At 41.5% G+C, this 19,921-nt stretch overlaps 1 protein-coding gene across 1 annotated transcript; it reads left to right on the forward strand.

Annotated features, from left to right (window-relative positions):
* The first annotated feature begins 210 nt into the window (after positions 1–210).
* Positions 211–12,686, forward strand: ATP6V1G3 (ATPase H+ transporting V1 subunit G3). Its single transcript, XM_075424081.1, has 3 exons — positions 211–292; positions 9,090–9,190; positions 12,424–12,686. Exons 1-3 carry the CDS (start codon positions 211–213, stop codon positions 12,595–12,597), a joined length of 357 nt encoding a protein of 118 aa, XP_075280196.1. The 3' UTR covers positions 12,598–12,686.
* The last annotated feature ends 7,235 nt before the right edge of the window (positions 12,687–19,921 follow it).

Here is a 19,921-nt window from a genome sequence, read left to right on the forward strand (position 1 = left end):
CCTTTCAAACTCACTGCTGTGTTTTTCTGATTACACGAGCAGACCTTTTTGCCCAGCAGCAATCCAGGCAGAGCCAGCTGGTTTGGCACAATCTGGAAGGCTGTTGCAATAACAGACAGAACAAAAAGCACAAGGAAGAGCCTGGCAGCTGTTTAAAAACTCCCTCCGAGCTCTGGTCCCTGCAGAAGTACACCGGCCTCAGCAATCAGCATGACCAGCCAGTCTCAAGGAATCCAGCAGCTTCTGCAGGCAGAAAAACGTGCCAAGGACAAACTGGAGGAAGCCAAAAAAAGTGAGTAGCTGGCCTGGTTTTACTGTAGTTTTCTACTGTAAGCTCTTCAGAATTACAGTGGCTCACAGAAGAACAATGCTTTCTCATCTGTATACATCACAGCTGTGCTGCTCCTATTCTTTCTTCACACTTGCATTAGCGCTGTGCCTTGACTGCAGCCAGGCATTTTACCAAACCTGAACTTTCAGAGTTTGCTTAAAATTCTGTGTACACCTGTGTGCACACATGCACATGACTTATTAGATCAAACAAGGTTTTCTTTGTTATAGTCAACCTGTCAGCTAGATTTATTCTTGCTTTATCTCAATGCCAATAAAGTCATTACAGCCTTCCTTAGGTATTCAGACTAGAAGCCTACACACCTCTGGCTACCAGCTCTACTTCTCTTTATAGGGCTTGCATAAATTTTTCAGTGTTCCTCTTTACTTATGAAATCTAGGACCTTGCCTTCTAATCTCAGCAAGGCTTAAAAAAAATTATATGAAAAAAAAAGGGAGACCAGCACAAGGATTGCAATGGCAGTCATGGTACAACCCAAAGAACTGTCAGTACTGTGACAGATCATTCCTGTAAGTCTTACTACGTGGTAAAAGCAATCAGCAAGTGATTAAACGTTCAATTTAAAATCAACCTCTTGTTTGCTAAATGTCAAAATGCCCAGGGGAAGTCATGTGTAGATAGCCAATAATAATAAATTCATATATTTTGATTCTAGTCAAATATAAGCAAAAAAGTAAGAACAACAAATATAAAAATGAAGGTATCTGATAGAATTATTTCAATCAAAGAAATAATTCTCCTGGCAGTCTTTCCATTATCCATTTCCTTCATCTTCTGCATTCATCTCCTAGTGATTTAATGCAAAATAGGATGACCTTATTCTCCTGAACATTGGTACCAACACATGAGTCACTGACCTTCATTAGCAGTGAAACATTGATACTGTTTCACGGAGTTATCTTGATTTAGAAACCAGCAGCAGGAAATTGTCCTGCAGGACTCAACTACAATGCATGAAGATGATGTCATGTGCTGCAAGAGTGTGATGAAGGAATATATTTTGTTTTCCATGGAAAAATAGAAGCTAAACAAAAATAATTGGTGTAGTTCCTATATTCCTTCTACACAGAAATCAGCATCGCTGTGTGTTCATTAATTGTCCGTGCGATATGTTAATTTGTAAAACAGCACACAGAAAGCAAGTAGGAAGGCAATACCCCTTCCCTGAGCACCCAGCCACTGCCTGTGCCTTGCAAAAGCAATGGAGGGGGAGCGGGAATCTCCCATCTTCATAAAAGTTGTTTGTGGTTGCAGCTCCCAGCCTGAAAGCAAGGAATAATGAAGTGATTTGACCTTACATAGCCAAAGGAGGTGCTCTCACGGATATGGTTCTTCCCTCCTCACATAGGGCAGAGGAAATGCTCTGTTCCCCAGCGCAAGAAAGCGTATAACCTGGAAAGGCACAGCCCACAGTGGAGGGAGTCAGGGTTTGGTCTGAACACAAGCTGCAGAATCGGGCCTCCAGCTATGATAGCTTGATGTTGATTAGCCTTTACTTTTGGTTTTGATTTTGTGTTTTTGTTTGGTTTGCTTTAGTTTTAAAAAACAGAATAGTGAGGGGTTTTTTTTCTAAACAGCCAGTTAAAAAGATGTTTCATAAATTAAGAAACTCAAAAAATGAAAAGTATCATTATAATATAAAAGTAAAAACTGAAGACGAGTGTCTTGCAAAATCCAGACATGGTTACAGGTGCTTTTACTCTACGCTGCAAAAACCACACTCCCCTGTCATTACCTCAGCCCCACACAGAGTGCTTGTAGTAAGTACAGGGCTTCTTACAGATAAAGTATCTTCCAGACACCTCTGAGTCAGAAACTTGACTTAAACCACTGTCTACACCTACTAGTGTAGTCGTGTTCAGGTAGGAGTTATTCAGCAGCTACAGAAAAACAGCTGTTAAGAATTCCGCTATCAGTAAAAATATTTAGAGTAAAAATATTTAATCAGACTTTCTTCTATACTACTTTTAAAGCCAAACATTTTTTTGCCTCTATAAAAATTATGAAGGAAAATTAAACTCTCTCATATATAAAAATAAAAGAAAGAAAAAAATGAATCATAGAATCATAGGTTGGAGAAGACCTCTAAGATCATCAAGTCCAACCATCAACCCAACACCACCATGCCTGTTAAACCACATCCCGAAGTGCCACATCTACAAGTTTTTTAAACACCTCCAGGGGTGGTGATTCAACCACCTCCCTGGGCAGCCTGTTCTAATGCCTGTCCACTCCTTCAGTAAAGAAATTTTTCGTAATATCCAATCTAAACCTCCCCTGATGCAACTTCAGGCCATTGCTTCTCATCCTATTGCTAGCCACCTGGGAGAAGAGACCAACACCTGCCTCACTACAACCTCCTTTCAGGTAGTTGTAGAGAGTGATAAGGTCCCCCCTCAGCCTCCTCTTCTCCAGACTGAACAGTCCAAGCTCCCTCAGCTGCTCCTCATCAGACTTGTTCTCCAGACCCCTCACCAGCCTCGTTGCCCTTCTCTGGACACACTTCAGCCCCTCAATGTCCTTCTTGTAGTGAGGGGCCCAGAACTGAACACAGTATTCGAGGTGCAGCCTCACCAGTGCCAAGTACAGGGGGACGATGCCCTCCCTACTCCTGATGGCCACACTATTCCTGATAAAAGCCAGGATGCTGCTGGCCTTCTTGGCCACCTGGGCACACTGATGGCTCATGTTCAGCTGGATATCGACCACACCCCGCAGGTCCTTTTCCATCAGGCAGCTTTCCAGCCACACCTCCGCAAGCCTGCATGGGGTTCTTGTGACCCAAGTGCAGGACCTGGCACTTGGCCTTGTTGAAGCTCATACAGTAGAAGGTTGGAGGGGGCTAAAGAAGACAGAGCCAAACTCTTTCCAGGGGTATCCACTGAAAGGGCAGGAGACAATAGCATACATTTAAACGTAACAAAATAACTCCACGGCTGCGAGGGAGGTCAAACCCAGGAACAGGCTGCCCAGAGAGGCCTTGGAGTCTCTGCTGAGACATTCAAAACCCACTGGATCTGGCCCCGATCAAGCTGCCCTTGCCAAGACTGCTCTGAGCAGGGGGTTGGAGAAGACCCCGGTGGCCCCTTCCAGCGTCAGCAGCTCTATGCAATCTCGTGAAAAACTTCGGGCATTTCCAAGAGATTTTATTCCTAGGTATAGCCGATCAAGGGAAAGATCAAATAACTGCTTACATGGCATATTCATCCATAGCCTACAGACTTTGGCGGATCTTTTTGTTCATGTTAAATACTGCCAACAGATTGTACTAGGGTGCGAACTGCAAAGCGCTTGTGAATTTTAAATCTCATGGATCACATGAGCAAGGTCAGGCCTTAATGTTTCTGATTCAGGTTTTTGTAAGGACTACTCCACCCTTGATTTTGTGCTAAACCAAGCATTACAGCTAATCTAACAGAATAATTATACCTAGAAAGTCATTATTATATTCAATATTACATTTGCAGTGAAGGTACAAAACAAAAATTTAAAAGTTTCCATGTTGGCCTTAATTTCAGTATTTTTCACAGCAATGCCACTACACCACCTTAGATACCCAACTATACCAGCATAACTTTAACACTGTGGGACAAGGACAAAAGGGATTCTTTTTGTGCCAAATCCATTTATTCCAAGTCAGAACGTCTCAAACAGTCCCTTCCCGAGTGACTCTGCAGTTAGAGCAGCATAAAGGACTACATAGTTTATCTCTGAGCATAAAAACAAAGGTAAAAGGAACTACACAACACGCAACCAATATATCCAGTGTAATCAGTGAACCTGTGCACACACAGTGTGGAGAAACAAGGCAAGGACATTCTACTTCACCCCAGGAAACACCAGCCCAGATCCACCTGGTACCAGTTCAGATCAGCAGCATCTGCTCGGGGCCTGGCACTCTGCGGATCGCGGCTGCAAGTGAAAGCAAAGAACCCGTCCAGCGAGTGCTAATGCAGTCCCTTCCCTGCTAAACTGTACCTATGACCTCCTCCATCGCCACAGACAGCCACCACGCAGCACCACTATACAAATGTGTCCGACTACTCTATTTACACTGTAACCTGAGCAGAACGAAAGGCAGACCTCCTTCATGGGACACAACCAGGAATAGCCATTTTCAAGGAAATGTGATTAGCGAAACTACCCCTGTGCAAACCCTTGAGTGTTTACAGTGATACTCGCATAACCAGATCAAAATGTAATGTGAACACACATAATATTGTATATAAACAGATAATGGGCCTAGCTTTTGCTGGCATATGTGCAGCTGTTTGCAATGCAAAATCCACTTCAGATAACTGAAAAATCAGCAATTAAATAAACCTATATTTATAGGCATGAAGCAACGCAAAAATATAGTGCTAAAGCTCCTCTGCACATGCTTTTTCATACTTCTTGGTCAATACCCTTTATCCGGGCTTACAATATCCTTACTGTATCATTAGCTGATGTCATTTATACCTGACAAATTATTAACAGTTTGTCGTAAATGCACACAAACAACACTGAAACTATTAAATTGATTAAACACAAACCAAATGAGCCTGCAATCCTTTGGCCTTTTATACACAGCACTGCTTTATGTATCATTTTTGCTTTAAGCATAATTTGGATCCCAGAAATAACTGACCATTGTCAGAGCCAAGACATCAAATCCTGAATCTTTTTGGGTAAAACAAGGGAAACAAATGTGTCATGAACACTGGGTTTAGCAATACTTGTTTTCCTATAGGTTATTATATCTTGGCTTGCATTTCTAGTGCCTAACAAAATGAAAACTCAGATGAAAAATTTCAGGAAATCAGATTAAAAACAAATGTTAATCAAAATAAGATATTGTAAACTGAATTCTATCCATTGTGCTTTCTTGGATAATATCCAGGACATATTTTATCTACTGAAAAAGCTATGCATACTGATCAGCTGCTTCTATTGTATTTTATTAAAAGTGCAAAACAGTCTTCTCAAAATAAGCATCCTAAATCCCATTTTACAGACAATTTAACACTCTTCAAGACAATCGAAATGGTCCTATTTAAAGAAAACATGATTAATTTTTGGCAAGTTCTTTGTATGACATGATTTCTATGCAGAAATTCAGCTAGAAGCCTAGATGATGTGTTTGAAAACAGAAAGCCAATTTTAGCATGGTGGTTTTTGGAAAATAAGATAACTTAGTGTTTGAGCAAATTAGAATGCAACATTTTTGCTTTCTACTATCCGTTTCTTACAAGATCTAAAAAACTCGAACAACCTATAAATCCTCACCGGTTCTTTTGGATGTATCCAGAGCTAGGTATTTCATTAACACCATAGAAATACCTAGAAAGAAGAATAAAGCCTTTCTCCATGCTAAAAATGCAGTCCCAGGTTAGGTAAGAAAATCTAATACAAGGCTGACTTGTCACAGAAAGTTGGTTAAGATTTGTCCAATTTAACACGATGCCTAGAAATTGATAGGCTGTCAGCTACTGTGGTCATGGACAACAGTGGACAAGGAAACCAGGCACAGCACAGCTACTTTGCCGCTCCCTGTCTTTAAGGACGGGAAGGAGGGACAAAGGGGTAGCAGCAAACCTGGTCCCCACAGCACGCCCTTTGGGGCAGAAGTCTCTTCAAACTTAGAGATTTCTGTACCTCACCTTTATGATCCTAGAGGAAATGTCGTAGGGGCAGGTTGGTTTGCCAGTCCTCCTGTATCTCTTGCCATCTTTTGGCATGATCTTGGCTGAATTTCAATGCTCTGATGCCCTTCACTGTGTAAGGTTTGATTTCAGCTCGGCTGTGCTCTGCAGAGAAACCCATCCAGTAAGACTTTAAAAAGGCAATCCCATATTGCACAACTAAGGTAGCAGACAAGTGGTTAATAACAGACTGATTAATTAATTTTGGTTTGTCTCTAGTGAAACAGCAGGTTAAGCTCTAGTTTCTGCTTAAATTAATCAGGTGCAGCATATGCACTATCGCATATGTTGGCAGTTGCTGATTCTGTCCACAGCGTTGTTGAACTAGCAGTAATTTACTCACAGCTTTTCCACTTAATTAAATAGGAAGCAGCAGGTTCCTGCTGTGCCAATCCTAAAGGCATCATGGAAAAATGAAATGGTTGCCACCCTACAGTGACACCGTATGTATTGTGCTTACTCCAGTGCACTGTCAAGAGGTGACATGTATGTATAGATATACTTTTTGGTTCACTAGCTATATCATCAAAGGCAAATGAACTGTTGTTTTACAGTTAATCTCTTTCCATTTTGTGCATATTAAATGGATCTGTTTATCTATCTGGTGGCTAAATATGCAACATATTTACTACAGATGGCCCCCCAGATGGAATTTGAAATTAAAATCCCACTGATTTTGAAATCATTTAATTTGCTATAGAGACCCTGTTCCTCAGCTGGTGAAATTGGCAGAGCTTCATCATAGTCACTCCCCTCAACTTGCAGCTCCAGAGAATCACCCCACAAGCTCTGCTCCTAGAGAAAAACTCTCTAAAAAGCTGCTCAGCTCCAAATTTGGAGAAAAGAATAAGGGAAACTTCAAAATACAGACCTAAATCTGGTTCCAAATTTTGTTGTCCAGACTGATGTCAGGCCTTATGCAAATCTGTCACTTCACACATACTGGTCCCAAAACTTCATATAGCAAGTGGCAGAAGCTGAGGGAATGAGCCCTTATCAAACAAACACAAACTCTGGGAAAGTAAACGCTAGGTTTCAAACTGCCTTCCTGCCCCTTTATACATGAGCACAGTGCTACAGTGGCAGAAGGACTCTGAGAAATATAATTAATTACACAAGAGAGCACTATGCTGATGAACTGAGAGTCAGTAAAGTCAGCTAGTTCCTCACCAGGTTGCTCCTTCCTGTAAAAAGCCTGTATACAATCATGCACCCCAGGTCCCACAATAAGCACACCCACAGAATCAAACAGTCCAGGACTCAACTCTTTAAACAGAAATTCATATTTCAGGCATCTCTCTGCTTCTACTTACTAATTTGCAGATAATTACTTCAGAAGGAGCCATCAAGTGGGCAAACAATTTACCGCTGGATCAAGCATTTTACCCAGGCTTTTGTTGAATCTCAGATGTATCAAAAGCAACAGTCTTCCTCCCGAGATTCAGCTTCCTCACTGTACCATGCTCAGTGGAGGCACATTGTTATGTGCCACACCTGATAAGGCTTCCGCAGCCCAGCACAAGTGTAGCCAATCCAGTGCAGCATCATGGAGAAAATAAATAAGAAATACTAATGCTCGTCTTTCTGGCCCAGTTGGAGAATGTTCCTTAGGATTCTGGAAAAGGTACTCTTTTCAACTTTTGTACTTGAACTGAAAGATTTAAAAAAAAAGAAAAAAGATAAAAAGATCAGCTGAAGATGCCTTTTCAGCTGCCTAGCCTCTACCCTCTCATTCTTGTGATACCCTAATTTAAGCAACCAAGCAATAGCTTTTTCAGCCACCGAAGACATTTCTGCCATTAAGAAAAGGGAGAACACTTGTCCTTTCCAACTCCTAAAATTCTAGCTGTACAGCAGAAAGAGACCCCAGAAATCAGCATCAGCCCCCATGTCTCAGATGTAACATATAAACTTTCATTACAAGAGGTTTACAGCCCCATCAGTTATAGAAAGGGACTTTTTCCTCACAAAGTGGTTTACAGCCCTATCAGTTATAGACAGAGACTTTTTCCTTACAAAGTAGTGTAGCAGAGTCCTCTAGAGATCCCTGCAACTTTACACAAAACCAGCAGACAGAGATGCATCACCATGGGGTGGTTATGACATGTTCAACACTTGCTTCATGTGAAAACTTATGCATTACGTTCCCATCCCACCTTCTATTCCTATCCTTTACACAACATCCCTGCTAGACCCAGGAACCAGTTTATGCCCGATCCTGCAATGACTTACGTGGCCTTGATTTGACAAACCTGTAGGATTTTACCTAAGACAAAGTAACTATTCAAAATGAACAAAATTAAGTATGTAAACAAGTCGGTTCAGGAGTGTTTACAGTACACCCTAAAATGCTACCCTACAGATCATCTTCCTGTTGAAAAAGAAGAGGGAAAAAAAAGCCTTTTAATCAACTTTCATATTTTCAATGCATGGGTAGAGAATAATATTGACCTCCTTTTAATCACTCACCTCTGCATCTAACAAATGCTAGGGGAAAAGGGTGGAGGAGAAGAGGACAAAGCCTGAAGGTTGCAACCCAGTTTGGTAAGTGGTTAAGATGTATCTTGCAGTGCTTTGGAAATCTGCCATCTCTAAGCAGAATCCAGTTGGTGTGGGCCGAAGGGATGCTGGCAACCAGTCAATACAGCAAACCTTACAGAATAACGTCTTTTCCCATCAATGACAGCTAAAATCTGTTATCTGGCTGCTACTATTGCTGATGAAGGAAAGACAGATATTTATTTAAACACCAAGCTGTGACTAAAAAGAAAAAGTAGTTAGCAAACCAACAAGCTTTTCATTTGATGTGTGCTCCACACAGTGAGTTGATCTCAGAGTATGGGTACTTGTGTGACTGGCTTTCAATCAAAAAGTACCATACCTAGCTCACTTTGGCTCTTCTGACCATTCTTATGCAAATAAAGCTGCTGTTAACTTTGCTCGAAGCTTTGTCTGTTTTACTATGCTACGCAAAATACCTCCGATTCACAGAGATTCATCTTTTGGGATACAGTGGGAAGGGTGAAGTAAATCCCTGTTTCTTCCCCCATTAGGAAAGGGAAAGAGGCTGAGGCAGGCCAAGGAAGAAGCCATAGCTGAGATAGACCACTACCGGTTACAGAGGGAGAAGGAATTCAGGAACAAGCAAACAAACGTGAGTAAGAAACCTGCACATGTTCCTTTGTAGTGTCAATGTCCTCAATGGTAAAACAAATTGCTTCAAACAGTGTTATATGGAGACTTCTGCAAATCAACATGATCATCCTGACTAAACAAAGAGATATCACCTATGATGGGTACATGCTGCATTTTGACTTCTTCACAGGCTTTGAATGCATTTCTAGAAGGTATTGTGGACTTTCACCTCTAAAATTGTCCAGATTCTGCATTTGGTTCATGCTTGTCCTTTGAAGACTTACCTCCCTTAAGGAAAAATACTTTTGGGTCCTCTTTGTTTAACTCCAGACAGATCTTATTCCTGTCTTGAAGCTGAAGGTTTCAGTAAGGTGGATGTTCCAGTAAAACCAAAGATTTTTGAATCTTTCTTTCTATTCCTGTTCCACATTAGCTGACTTCTTTGACTGCATACAAGACCACATCTTTGATGAACTGAAATCACCAAAACTTTGGAGTTTTTCACTACATTTTCATAGTAGAGTGGTCTGGCTGATATTTTCATATTTGAATTATAGTACATATTACAAATTTATGCCATCTTCCAGCTTTCTCTAGCACTTTCATGAAGGTTCGCAAACCATTCTCTCTTTACTTGGTGACCTTCCTCTTATCGTTTTTGTTCTTGTTTTTTCCCCAGCTTGTTTTGTGCAAAGGCAGGGAAACTACATGTGCCACAAAAGCAGCCACAAAACTAGCCAAAGAAGTCAAATAAAAACTGCTTTACAAACCTGTAATTTCAGTCACACTTCACATAAAACATTTTCCAGCAGAGATCACAAGCCTTAGGAACAGATATACACACAAAGTCTCTAACATACACCGCCAGTCCCCAGACACACTGTCACACAGCCAGGCCAGGTGGAATTGTCTCGTATGTACAATTTCAAATATTTACTGACACTATAATAAAATAAAAACACCTCTAAAATTTGTTCATCTTTTCAGTCAAGCCAGACTTCTTGTTTTAGGTCGAAAATAGCAGTAGAGAAAAGATGTGGCTTTCATGTGAACTCGATTTCTTCATCACAAACAAAATTAAAGCTGCAGGGAAAGGCTGCTGTTTGTCAACTGAAAGTTTCACACAAGCAGGACAGAGCACATATTGCCTCTCAAATGACAGCATGTTGTACAAGATCATTGCAGTCCTCATTCACATTCCCTGACCCCATTATGTCGAACATTTATCTACCCAGACAAACGTCACCATTGTTAACCTGTGCCTGGAAGGCAGTCAGGAGATCCAGCTAAGGCAGTGCAGAGCGAGGTCTGATGCCCAGTTCAGTTCACTGGCTCATGGTATTTGGACCCAAGTATTTTTAATTCTTTGTCACAATCTCATGTAACGCTATTCCTCCTCTTACTTTGTGCTGCTGTATCCAAAGTGGGGTAAATTTTCTCTTACTATGAGATGTTCCACATCAGTCCAGAACGAACAACAGCAGCAATGCAAAACAATGATTCATTTGAGGTTAGAGTGACAATATGCAAGGTACTTTCTTCAAAACACAAAAAAAAAAAAAGCTTGGATCTCAAACCAATTCTACTAGTGCTCCTGGTGTTTGCACTCAGGGTCTGAGATCACCAGACTCTGGAGATCTGAAGCCTAGTTCTGAATTTTGTGGCTTCCAAGTTGATGCAATGGTTTAGTGACTTTAGAATGACACTAGCATAAAACCAGTATAGGCAAAATAAGGGACAGACTTTCAAGGTCAGCAGAAATCATAGACTAAGCTAAGCATTGTCTGCAATTCTGACAAGAAAAAGGTCTTCAAGTTCAGAAGCAGGAAAAACAAAATGTAGGAGAGTGAGAATCAACTATCTCAAGTTACAGTATTAGCATGAACTGAGAAAGCAGGTTCCCGGTCTACAGAGGCTCTTCTTAAAATTATAATACTTTTCTTGAGGTTTTTCAAAACCATATAGTAGCTGGATAACATACAACCATCTGGGATCTCTAGAAAGTTATTTTCCCCAGTGGAAAAAATCCACTTCATAAATCTGGTCTAAGCTGTACGATCTTTCCCATATGACCCTTACAACTTGTCTAAACGCTAAAATTAAATGCCAGCCAAAAATAGTTACTATAGAAAACTATAATCTTTTCCTGATATTTACAGTTATGTCTACGTGCTGTATTTCATCCAAATCAGAAAGTGTTTTACATCTGGACTACAGACAAACTTGTTACTATGTTGCCAGGTACTGATAAGTAGAATGGCAAAGGTGATCTGTGCAAAGGACCTTAACTCCGCTGCTTTTCCTTCTTTTAAGGACTAAGCTGGGCTAAAATCACATGGAAAATAAATCTAATGACTCCTCCCTTGTTTGTGGTCATCCTCTGGGCATCCCACTAACACCACAGGTTAGCTTCAGCTGCTAGTCTGCTCCAGACAAACCATGGCAGGAACGAGATGAATATGTTACTTGTTCCTTTCTTACTCTGTCAGCGTGCAGAAATGTCTTCTGCTCTCCCCTGTGGAGCTGTTTAGCTGGAAACCAACTTCCAGTATCTGAAGGACTTTTCCATAAGGGAAGAATTTAAGGGATGTTGGGGCAGTGGGGGAGGAGGGAACAAAGTCACATATTTGGAACGCATGCATCTGTTTATAACATAACCTTGCTAAAATGTTCAGCGAGTCTAGAGTCAATTAAATTCTAAGCGAATGTCCTGATATTAACTGTGCCAGAAGCTGTCTGGTATTTCGCCAGATAAGAAAATGTAACATTAAAAGACCTTGTCTGAGGCCTGTTGAGGGTTATATATCACTAACTGCTGAAGACATTTCAAGTACTCTGAAACTGTAATTGTGCCTTGTCAGGAAGGCTCCCCCATGTTTTGCTCCTTAGCTGCACTCATATTCATTCTCCGCAAGGCCAAATGAAGCACACTGGTGATAGAACTTAGTTGACTAGTCATTAAAATAGAAAACAAATTAAAATGAGCGATATAAAAGACCAAACATATATAAAGTTGTTCCAACAGTGAGCTGGGAAACTTTCATTATGTGGGGAGATTCCTATTGTTAATGAGCATATGAAAGAGTTCCCTTTAATCCTGTTTTTATCCGTACAGTTCAACCTAGACCATACCCTTACTGTTAGGAAGCACTGCCACGTGTTTGTGTTATGTTTATGCAAGATGATGAAGAAAAGTACAATAAACAGTCATATTTAACCCTTTATTTTGCTCAGAGGATTTCTGCTTTTCAGGTAATGGGCTCCCACGGTAACCTCTCTGCTAAAATAGAAGAGCAAACAACAGAAACCATCCGAAACATCACTAGCAGCTACCACAAGAACATGGAGAGCATGATGAAAAATATTTTGAGTACAATATGCGACATCAACCCTGAAGTTCACCCAAACTTCAGAAATGCAGTTTAAGATTCACTGAAGTGCTGGGGAAGGATGTTTGTAAAAAGTAGCCTTCTTTCTTGATAAGCATAAATATTTCCTCTTTTATTGCTTCTGCATGCGTGAGAAAAATGAGAACGCTAAAGCCAAAAGCACACAGTTCCACATGGGCTTTCGTTGTGACAAGAATTACACAGGGTGTCACAAGCATTTGTTGGAACATTGTTTCCTGTTGGTAGCTAAGCCCTTGTCATTGAGATGGGGGCAAGTCAACAACAGCAGAATAAATGATTATTTGACAGCAGCAGCTTTTCAGTGGGAGTCTTTATTCCTTTTCTCTTAGAAAATATTCTGTACTAGGATGTGGTGTTACATCAAGCCTGTTTATCCCAATCTTTATCGTACTTCAAATCACGTGAAATAGAATATCACAAACACTTAAAGAATTTCAGCTTTCTTTGTGACATGTGGAGTGGTCAGGTCATGGAACACAGAGGAATTCTGTAGCTTTTGGTCAAAAAATACAGGTCAAAACATTTTCCATTTTTGTATGCTAATTTAAAGCAAAATATAGCTGAACAGTATTATGTTCAAAAGCCATACTCAAAGTATTGTCCTGTTGTTTAACTACACCACAAGCTCTATATAACTGATAAGTCTGAAAAATGAGAACCGGAGTAATCATTATTTACAAAATTGCTCTGTTTCAAGGTGCAGACTAGCACATCCATCATTATCTATAGAGTTACACCAAAAGCACAGGAATCCGTGGGCTCAAACTCTACACCAGTTATGCTAAATGGTACCTTAGTTGCCAGAAATCATGTCAGTTAGAGCTCACTTCTGTTACCCTGAGTGAGCAACCTTGAGTAATACTTCTCTCTGCAATGGCACAGATTTCCCTTGGAATAAATTCTACTGAAGTTAGGAAAATACAAGATGATTTGGTGCTTTCAAGGTGAAGCCCATTAAATATGATGGGAGGCACTGATGAAGTGGGGGTCTGGCACACACCCACATCATGAACCCCCTTAACACCTTGTCTCCGCTACAAAATTACACTGAATTAGGAAACAAGCCTGAGGAAGTGCAATGACTGGGAAACAATAGCCACAATTTTCAGTCCATGTAGACACAGAGACAAATCATTTCAATTCCACAGCAGCTAGTCATAGGCAATCTCCTGTTCCAGCGAGGTTCACACAGCTGACATGCTGTCGTGCGTAAAATGACCATAAAGCTGTAGTCAACTTAATGTCAGCAAACATGACTCCTCAAGGCTGTGCCTGATGCTGCGTAATCTCCAAGCCCGGATCGTTACAGTCTCCTGTGCTTGACTATATTCTCTGGGGATGGAAAGATGCCGAGGAATGGGAAAGAGACTAGAAATCCTACTGACATCAGCTGAAAGGCACGTTTATTTAGGAGTGCTTTGAATCAAGTTGTGATAGGCTTTGATTTACTGGTCAGATGCAGGAACTCCAGTCCCAGTCTAATGCATGAGCCAGTGCAGGCACCTTCCTGCACGGCACAGGGCAGTCAGGATTGCCTCATCGCCTAGGCGCACACGCCTCCAGTTTGGGTCATGGCTGCAGTCCCAGTGCAGCACTCCACTGCGAAGCATATATTTTCTGTGAACTTCAACAGTCACCAAAGCAGACACCAATCTCTCACAAGGACTCACCGCAGCATTTGGGACTGCTCCGCTTTCCCTTCTGGGCTATCTCAGCACCCTTTCCACCAGTTATCCCTTCTAAACAGATGGAAATGTCGCAGTTCTGCTGCAGAACTAAAGCAATGGGGTTTCCACTGCCAGCTGCGTGGGATAACAATACACACCCCTGTACAGTGACAGAAGAACTGCCACAGCGTAGTGGGCAGAAAGTTAGAGAGGCAGCATCTCAGGAGGTCAGCAACCCAGATTACATCAAATAGAGCTTTGTCTTCCTGCACTGCCCTGCTTCTTCTTATGATATTTACCCTTCCTTTCATTCTTGCCCAAATCTGTCCTCTGTGACCAACTGCTTCCCTTGCAAAGCTTTTGTCCTCCTTTCAAACCTACTCTCTACTCTTCTGGTCCTAATGGCCACATAAACACATCTCTTAAGCTTCTTTAAAATACAATATCCCATGAATACACCCTCCTTGACAAACACTCAAGCACACGGTGGGGGACAGCAGAAGACACTGGCAGCGCGGGCAGGTGAGCGCTGTCGGGAGGGGACAGTGCAGCTGTGCCATCTCTCACGCAGCGACACTGAGCTGTCATCACAGCAATGCCTTGCCTGCAGCCTTGCTATCACCTGCCTACCCGAGACATAAATTGGGTCTTAAGTACTCAGACTTCCTGAACGTGATTATGTTCTTGAACTGTGGCAAAATGAAGAGCTAGTGCTCATGAAAAAGGAATTAATTCATTATGATTAGCTCTTTGATCTTGAGATATACACATCTGAGAGCTCCGAGCTCTCTGCATTTGCTCTCTTCTACGTTCATTCCTGCTTCTGGACAGGGAAAGGGGGGTTACACCACCACTTTTAGATGTACAGAGGTAAAGGCCAGATTAGACTTCACGTAATTTGGCAAGATACTGTTGTGGGTTTTTTTCTAATGAAGAGTGTAAAGTACCAGTGGCATCAATGGAATATTGAGGTGCCAAGAAAATGCCTGCTGAATTTACAAGTGCACAAAATATCTCGTACGTGACATTTGCATATTCAGGATAATGGAAATCATCATTCCACGCAAAAGAGAAAGACATAATAGAAGCAAGGAGGTTTCATTTCAAAATGCTCTCAAATGCATAAAAAAGTAGAAATGCTTATTTTGTGTTAGCAGTTACCTACCATGGATGATTACAAACAACTGGTTAGATCGCTAGCAGCATCTCACACATCACACAAGCAAATCTAAGAAATAGAAAGATACATATAGATAGCATGCATGCCTTTGTGAATCTTTTTTTCATAAGTACCTCTGAAATCAGGGTCTTACAAACACACAAAGAGCTTCTGCGAAGGTTTACATCTCTCTGGACACACTCTTCCCTTGGAAATGGTGGTCACCTGACCATGGCATCACTTCAGACAGAGGGATTTTCTTCACATCTGCAAAGTTTCAGCATCTGTGCAGGGACAGGAACGACTCTCACACATTGATACAATGCACAGTCGATTCCCCGATTTATTGGTCTGCTTGCGTGGTTATATACATTTTTCATATCTGTACAGGCAATCACGCTTATTCGGATAGGCTAAAGACATAAATCAGGCGCTGTTCATGCACCCCATATTCCCTTATGATTGGTAACTATGCACTAACGCCAATAGCAGCAGACCGCCTCCATGTCCTTGAACACATCTTGTTTTTGCTAACCCACATCATGTTTATTCTTAGCTGTCCTTTCCAGCGGCCTGTCCAGCTATGCTAACTCTTTAACTTAAACGGCCTAGTCATGCTAACTCTCAAGCTACATCGACCACAACATCTCCCCCTTTTTCTTTTCAAAAAAAAGCTAAGCTATCTTATCATTGCCTTAAAAACATTTGCTCAATTGGTGTTAGTTGCATCACAAAAATTTTCTTCACAGTTACCTCTAGTGCCTTTTGTGTTATGCGTATTATACACGGGACCAACATAATCACTGCTTCCTCTACATCTCTCCCTTTTTTATTTAATTAATTTAAAGCAAGTGCTACATTGACACACCTAAGCATCACTATTGGCATTATGGTCCAGTAACAGCCCTACTACAGTGCAATACTAAAAACAAACACAAGAACACAAATGCTAATAAAAAGACATATAGATGTGAAGTGCATACCATAACCTGTATTCATATTAATCACCTAGGCTAAAATCAATGTATCTAAGGGTATAACTCATTAACTATATAGGCTAAAATTAATGTACATAAAAGGACAAATCTGCAGACATCACCACATCTATTCCCTGCTGCATCAAATGCCTCCGAAATCCCAATAAATCAGAGTCCAAATACAACAGTCTGAAGTCAAAAACCAGAAATAATCAAATCCTGCAGAACTTACCAAACCAAAGACGCAAAGGCAGTTACTTAGTCCAGACAAATCCGTTAGATCACAGAAACCAAATAAATCGATCAGAACACAGAAATACAAACACTATGACAACAAACACATAAAATCACACATTTATAGTCGCGACCGCACACGCACAAGCACACCAAGTTTTCAACATAAATCCAAATGTTGCAAAGACTTATGATTTTTTTTTTTTTCAGTGCAAAGACTTATGAACAGACAAGGACTTACAATAACATTCAACATTTAACAGACAAATTCCCAAGCCTCAGTTTCAGGAAGAGTACTCTCTTTTCAATTCTGTTTTAGGAAGGGCACTTTCACCTCTCCCCAGGGATATAGCTTAATGCTGTGAAGCTTTCACTATGACTAGCAGGCAACTAACAGGCAGGCAACAAGAAACAATTCTGGAAGAATGCCTTTGTCTTATCAATGGTTCGTGCTCAGAACTTTTTGGTCCAGGGATCAGAGGTTCTCCCCGAGAATCCCTCGGTGCCGGCTGGAGGTCCTGCAATCCCTCGGACCATTGATGTTCAAGAGCAGCATCCTACCTGGGTACCCAAAATCTATTACCAGAAAGCAGCAAAATAATTCACTCTCCAAAACTTAACTCCGGAGCCCTAGAAAGCAGGCACTCTCGAGAATTCATTAGCATTCATTAATATCATAATCAGCTAGAACAGTTTGCACCGATAAGGATACAAGGAATTCTACTGCAGTAATTGAATTATACACACTTTTTCCAACCAAGTTCTTGAATGTCAGGAAGATGGTTCTTGCCGCGCTGCTTCTGGGCTAGCTGGGACAGGCCGGCGCGCTGGGATGGGGAGGGGGGGGAGGGCGGCCAGTCCGTGCCGCCGACTGCATGAGGGGGCCGTGTGCCCCACCAGGTGTAAGGTTTGCTGATCCATCTGGTGTGGTGGCTGCTGGTGCTGCGGGCTGTGCTGTGTCTGAGGGACTGCACAGTTTTATGCTGGAATTCACCCTGCTTTGATCTCAGGTCGGGTAAGCCGATTGCTGTAGAGGGACCCTGTTGTACACTTTCGGGGTGCCGGATTTTGCACTCCACTTCCCATTTCTCTGGATTTAAAGGATCGTCAGGTTCTGGCAGATTTACCTCCCGCATTTCTCATGTTGGGTTAGGAATTTCATGGTATGTAGGGTTAAATTTCAAAAAACTGTAGCTCTGTCCTTGCTTTGGAGATAACGGTGGAGGAGTAGCAGGTGCTTCTAAGATACTTTCTACGAGCTTTAGAGCATTTAAAGCTGTATGCACTGATTTCCAAGTAATGATTTCCTCAAGGATTTTAAACTGCAAGACTTTGTTCTTTCAAAATTCTCTGTAAAATCTTTCAATTGAGCTTTCGTTCCTTTCAGCTGATCATGCTTTTGACAGCTCAAAAAACAAGGGCTAATAATCACTCCTCTTTGTTGCCGACCTGCACAGAGTCCCCGATTCTCTGCCACTCATCCAAGTCAAACAACCGATCTGTCGTTGCTATCAGCTTTCGTCTGCAGTACCACAATAATAGACCTGATATCTCTCCTTCAGTTAACTTCACGTTGGCTCGATCCACCAGTTGTGGCAGGCTTTTCTGTGCCGCCTTTTCCAACACTGATACAGTGGAACCCATACTGCCGATATTCACACCCCCTTGGCGTTCCACGGGTCCGCTCCTGCCTCTCTCGGGCAGCCCAGCTTACCTCGCCGGCCAGCAGTCCCCTGCCTTCTTCAGCTGCGGTATCACGTCAGGGTCACCACAATGCCGAGTTTCAGCATCCATGCAGGGACATGAACGACTCTCACACATTGATGCAATGCACAGTCGATTCGATTCATTGGTCTGCTTGCGTGGTTATATACATTTTTCATATCTGCACACGCAATCACGCTTATTCGGATAGGCTAAAGACATAAATCAGGCACTGTTCACACACCCCATATTCCCTTATGATTGGTAACGATGCACTAACGCCAATAGCAGCAGACCGCCTCCACGTCCTTGAACACATCTTGTTTTTACTAACCCACATCATGTTTACTCTTAGCAGTCCTTTCCAGCGGCCTGTCCAGCTATGCTAACTCTTTAACTTAAACGGCCTAGTCATGCTAACTCTCAAGCTACATCGACCCCAACACACATCGTTGGAAGCTGAACTCTGTAAGAAGTAACTATTATCCTCTCTGCACAGTGATAACTGTACATAGCTGCAGTGATTAGCACTTTCAGTATTTCAATTAGTATATTCAAATAATCAATAAATCAATAAAATGAATGGATCTGATTCAATGACTATGTCTAATCCCATCAAAACCAACTGCAAAACACCCACAGCATGAGATACTGGGACTGAAACAACAAACTCAGGAAGTTTCCCAGATTGGCCAAATTCTACACTGATTTACAAGAGAGGGTTAACAAGGCTTTCACTGTCTGAAAAAGATGACATGTACTACACAATAAAATCCAAATCCACCGATTAAAGTGCCTCAGACAACAAGTGGTGGAAAAGGTCAGCCCAGTGGAAAGTACAAGAACTGTTTTACACAACTGATGCCATTGTCTGGGCTGAATTTCTCTGGCTGTTTTCCCTCAGTGTTCTCCTTGCAGTTATAATACATGAGGACATAGTGATGTGATTCCCATTCCTGGGTGATGAGAGAAGGTATCTGAACTCATGCAGGTAAGACAGAATATCTTTCACGTATAAATAAAGTAAAATAAAACAGACATGAAGAATTAATACTATGCTCTACGTAGAGCCTTTCTACTGACTTTCCCATTAATTTCTGAAGAGTTTAGAAGCTCAAATTTGGGAAGTCAGAACCAGATGTTAGTCTATTACATGGATTATGATATTAATTGAAATTAAATTTCACTCCGTGTGTATAGTTGCACCAATTATTTTTTCCATATTAAAAGATACTTGGAAGTTCATACAATCTGCAACACATAAGTCATTCTTGCAAATGATCATGTGTAGGATATAAGTGTATGTGTGAAGCTCTTCACAGAACAGAATATTTTGGTCCCTGAGTTAAAAGGTTTTGTAGTTCAAGGACTGTAAGCAACGTGTCTCTATAAGATGGGTTGAGATGACCTGCTGTTGCAGAACTCAGGACCTACAGCAGGACAGGTGACAACAGGTTGCCATGACGTACGATCACAGGAGAAGTGAACCCACCAGTTACATACTTTCACAAGCAGCCTTGCCCAGAAGCTTCCTTAACTGCAGACAAAGCAGGAAAAACATCTATGCATGAGGATTTATTAAGCCTCCCTGCAGCAAGC

Source organism: Opisthocomus hoazin, chromosome 6, assembly GCF_030867145.1.
Source record: "Opisthocomus hoazin isolate bOpiHoa1 chromosome 6, bOpiHoa1.hap1, whole genome shotgun sequence".
In the NCBI taxonomy this organism is placed as follows: domain Eukaryota; kingdom Metazoa; phylum Chordata; class Aves; order Opisthocomiformes; family Opisthocomidae; genus Opisthocomus; species Opisthocomus hoazin.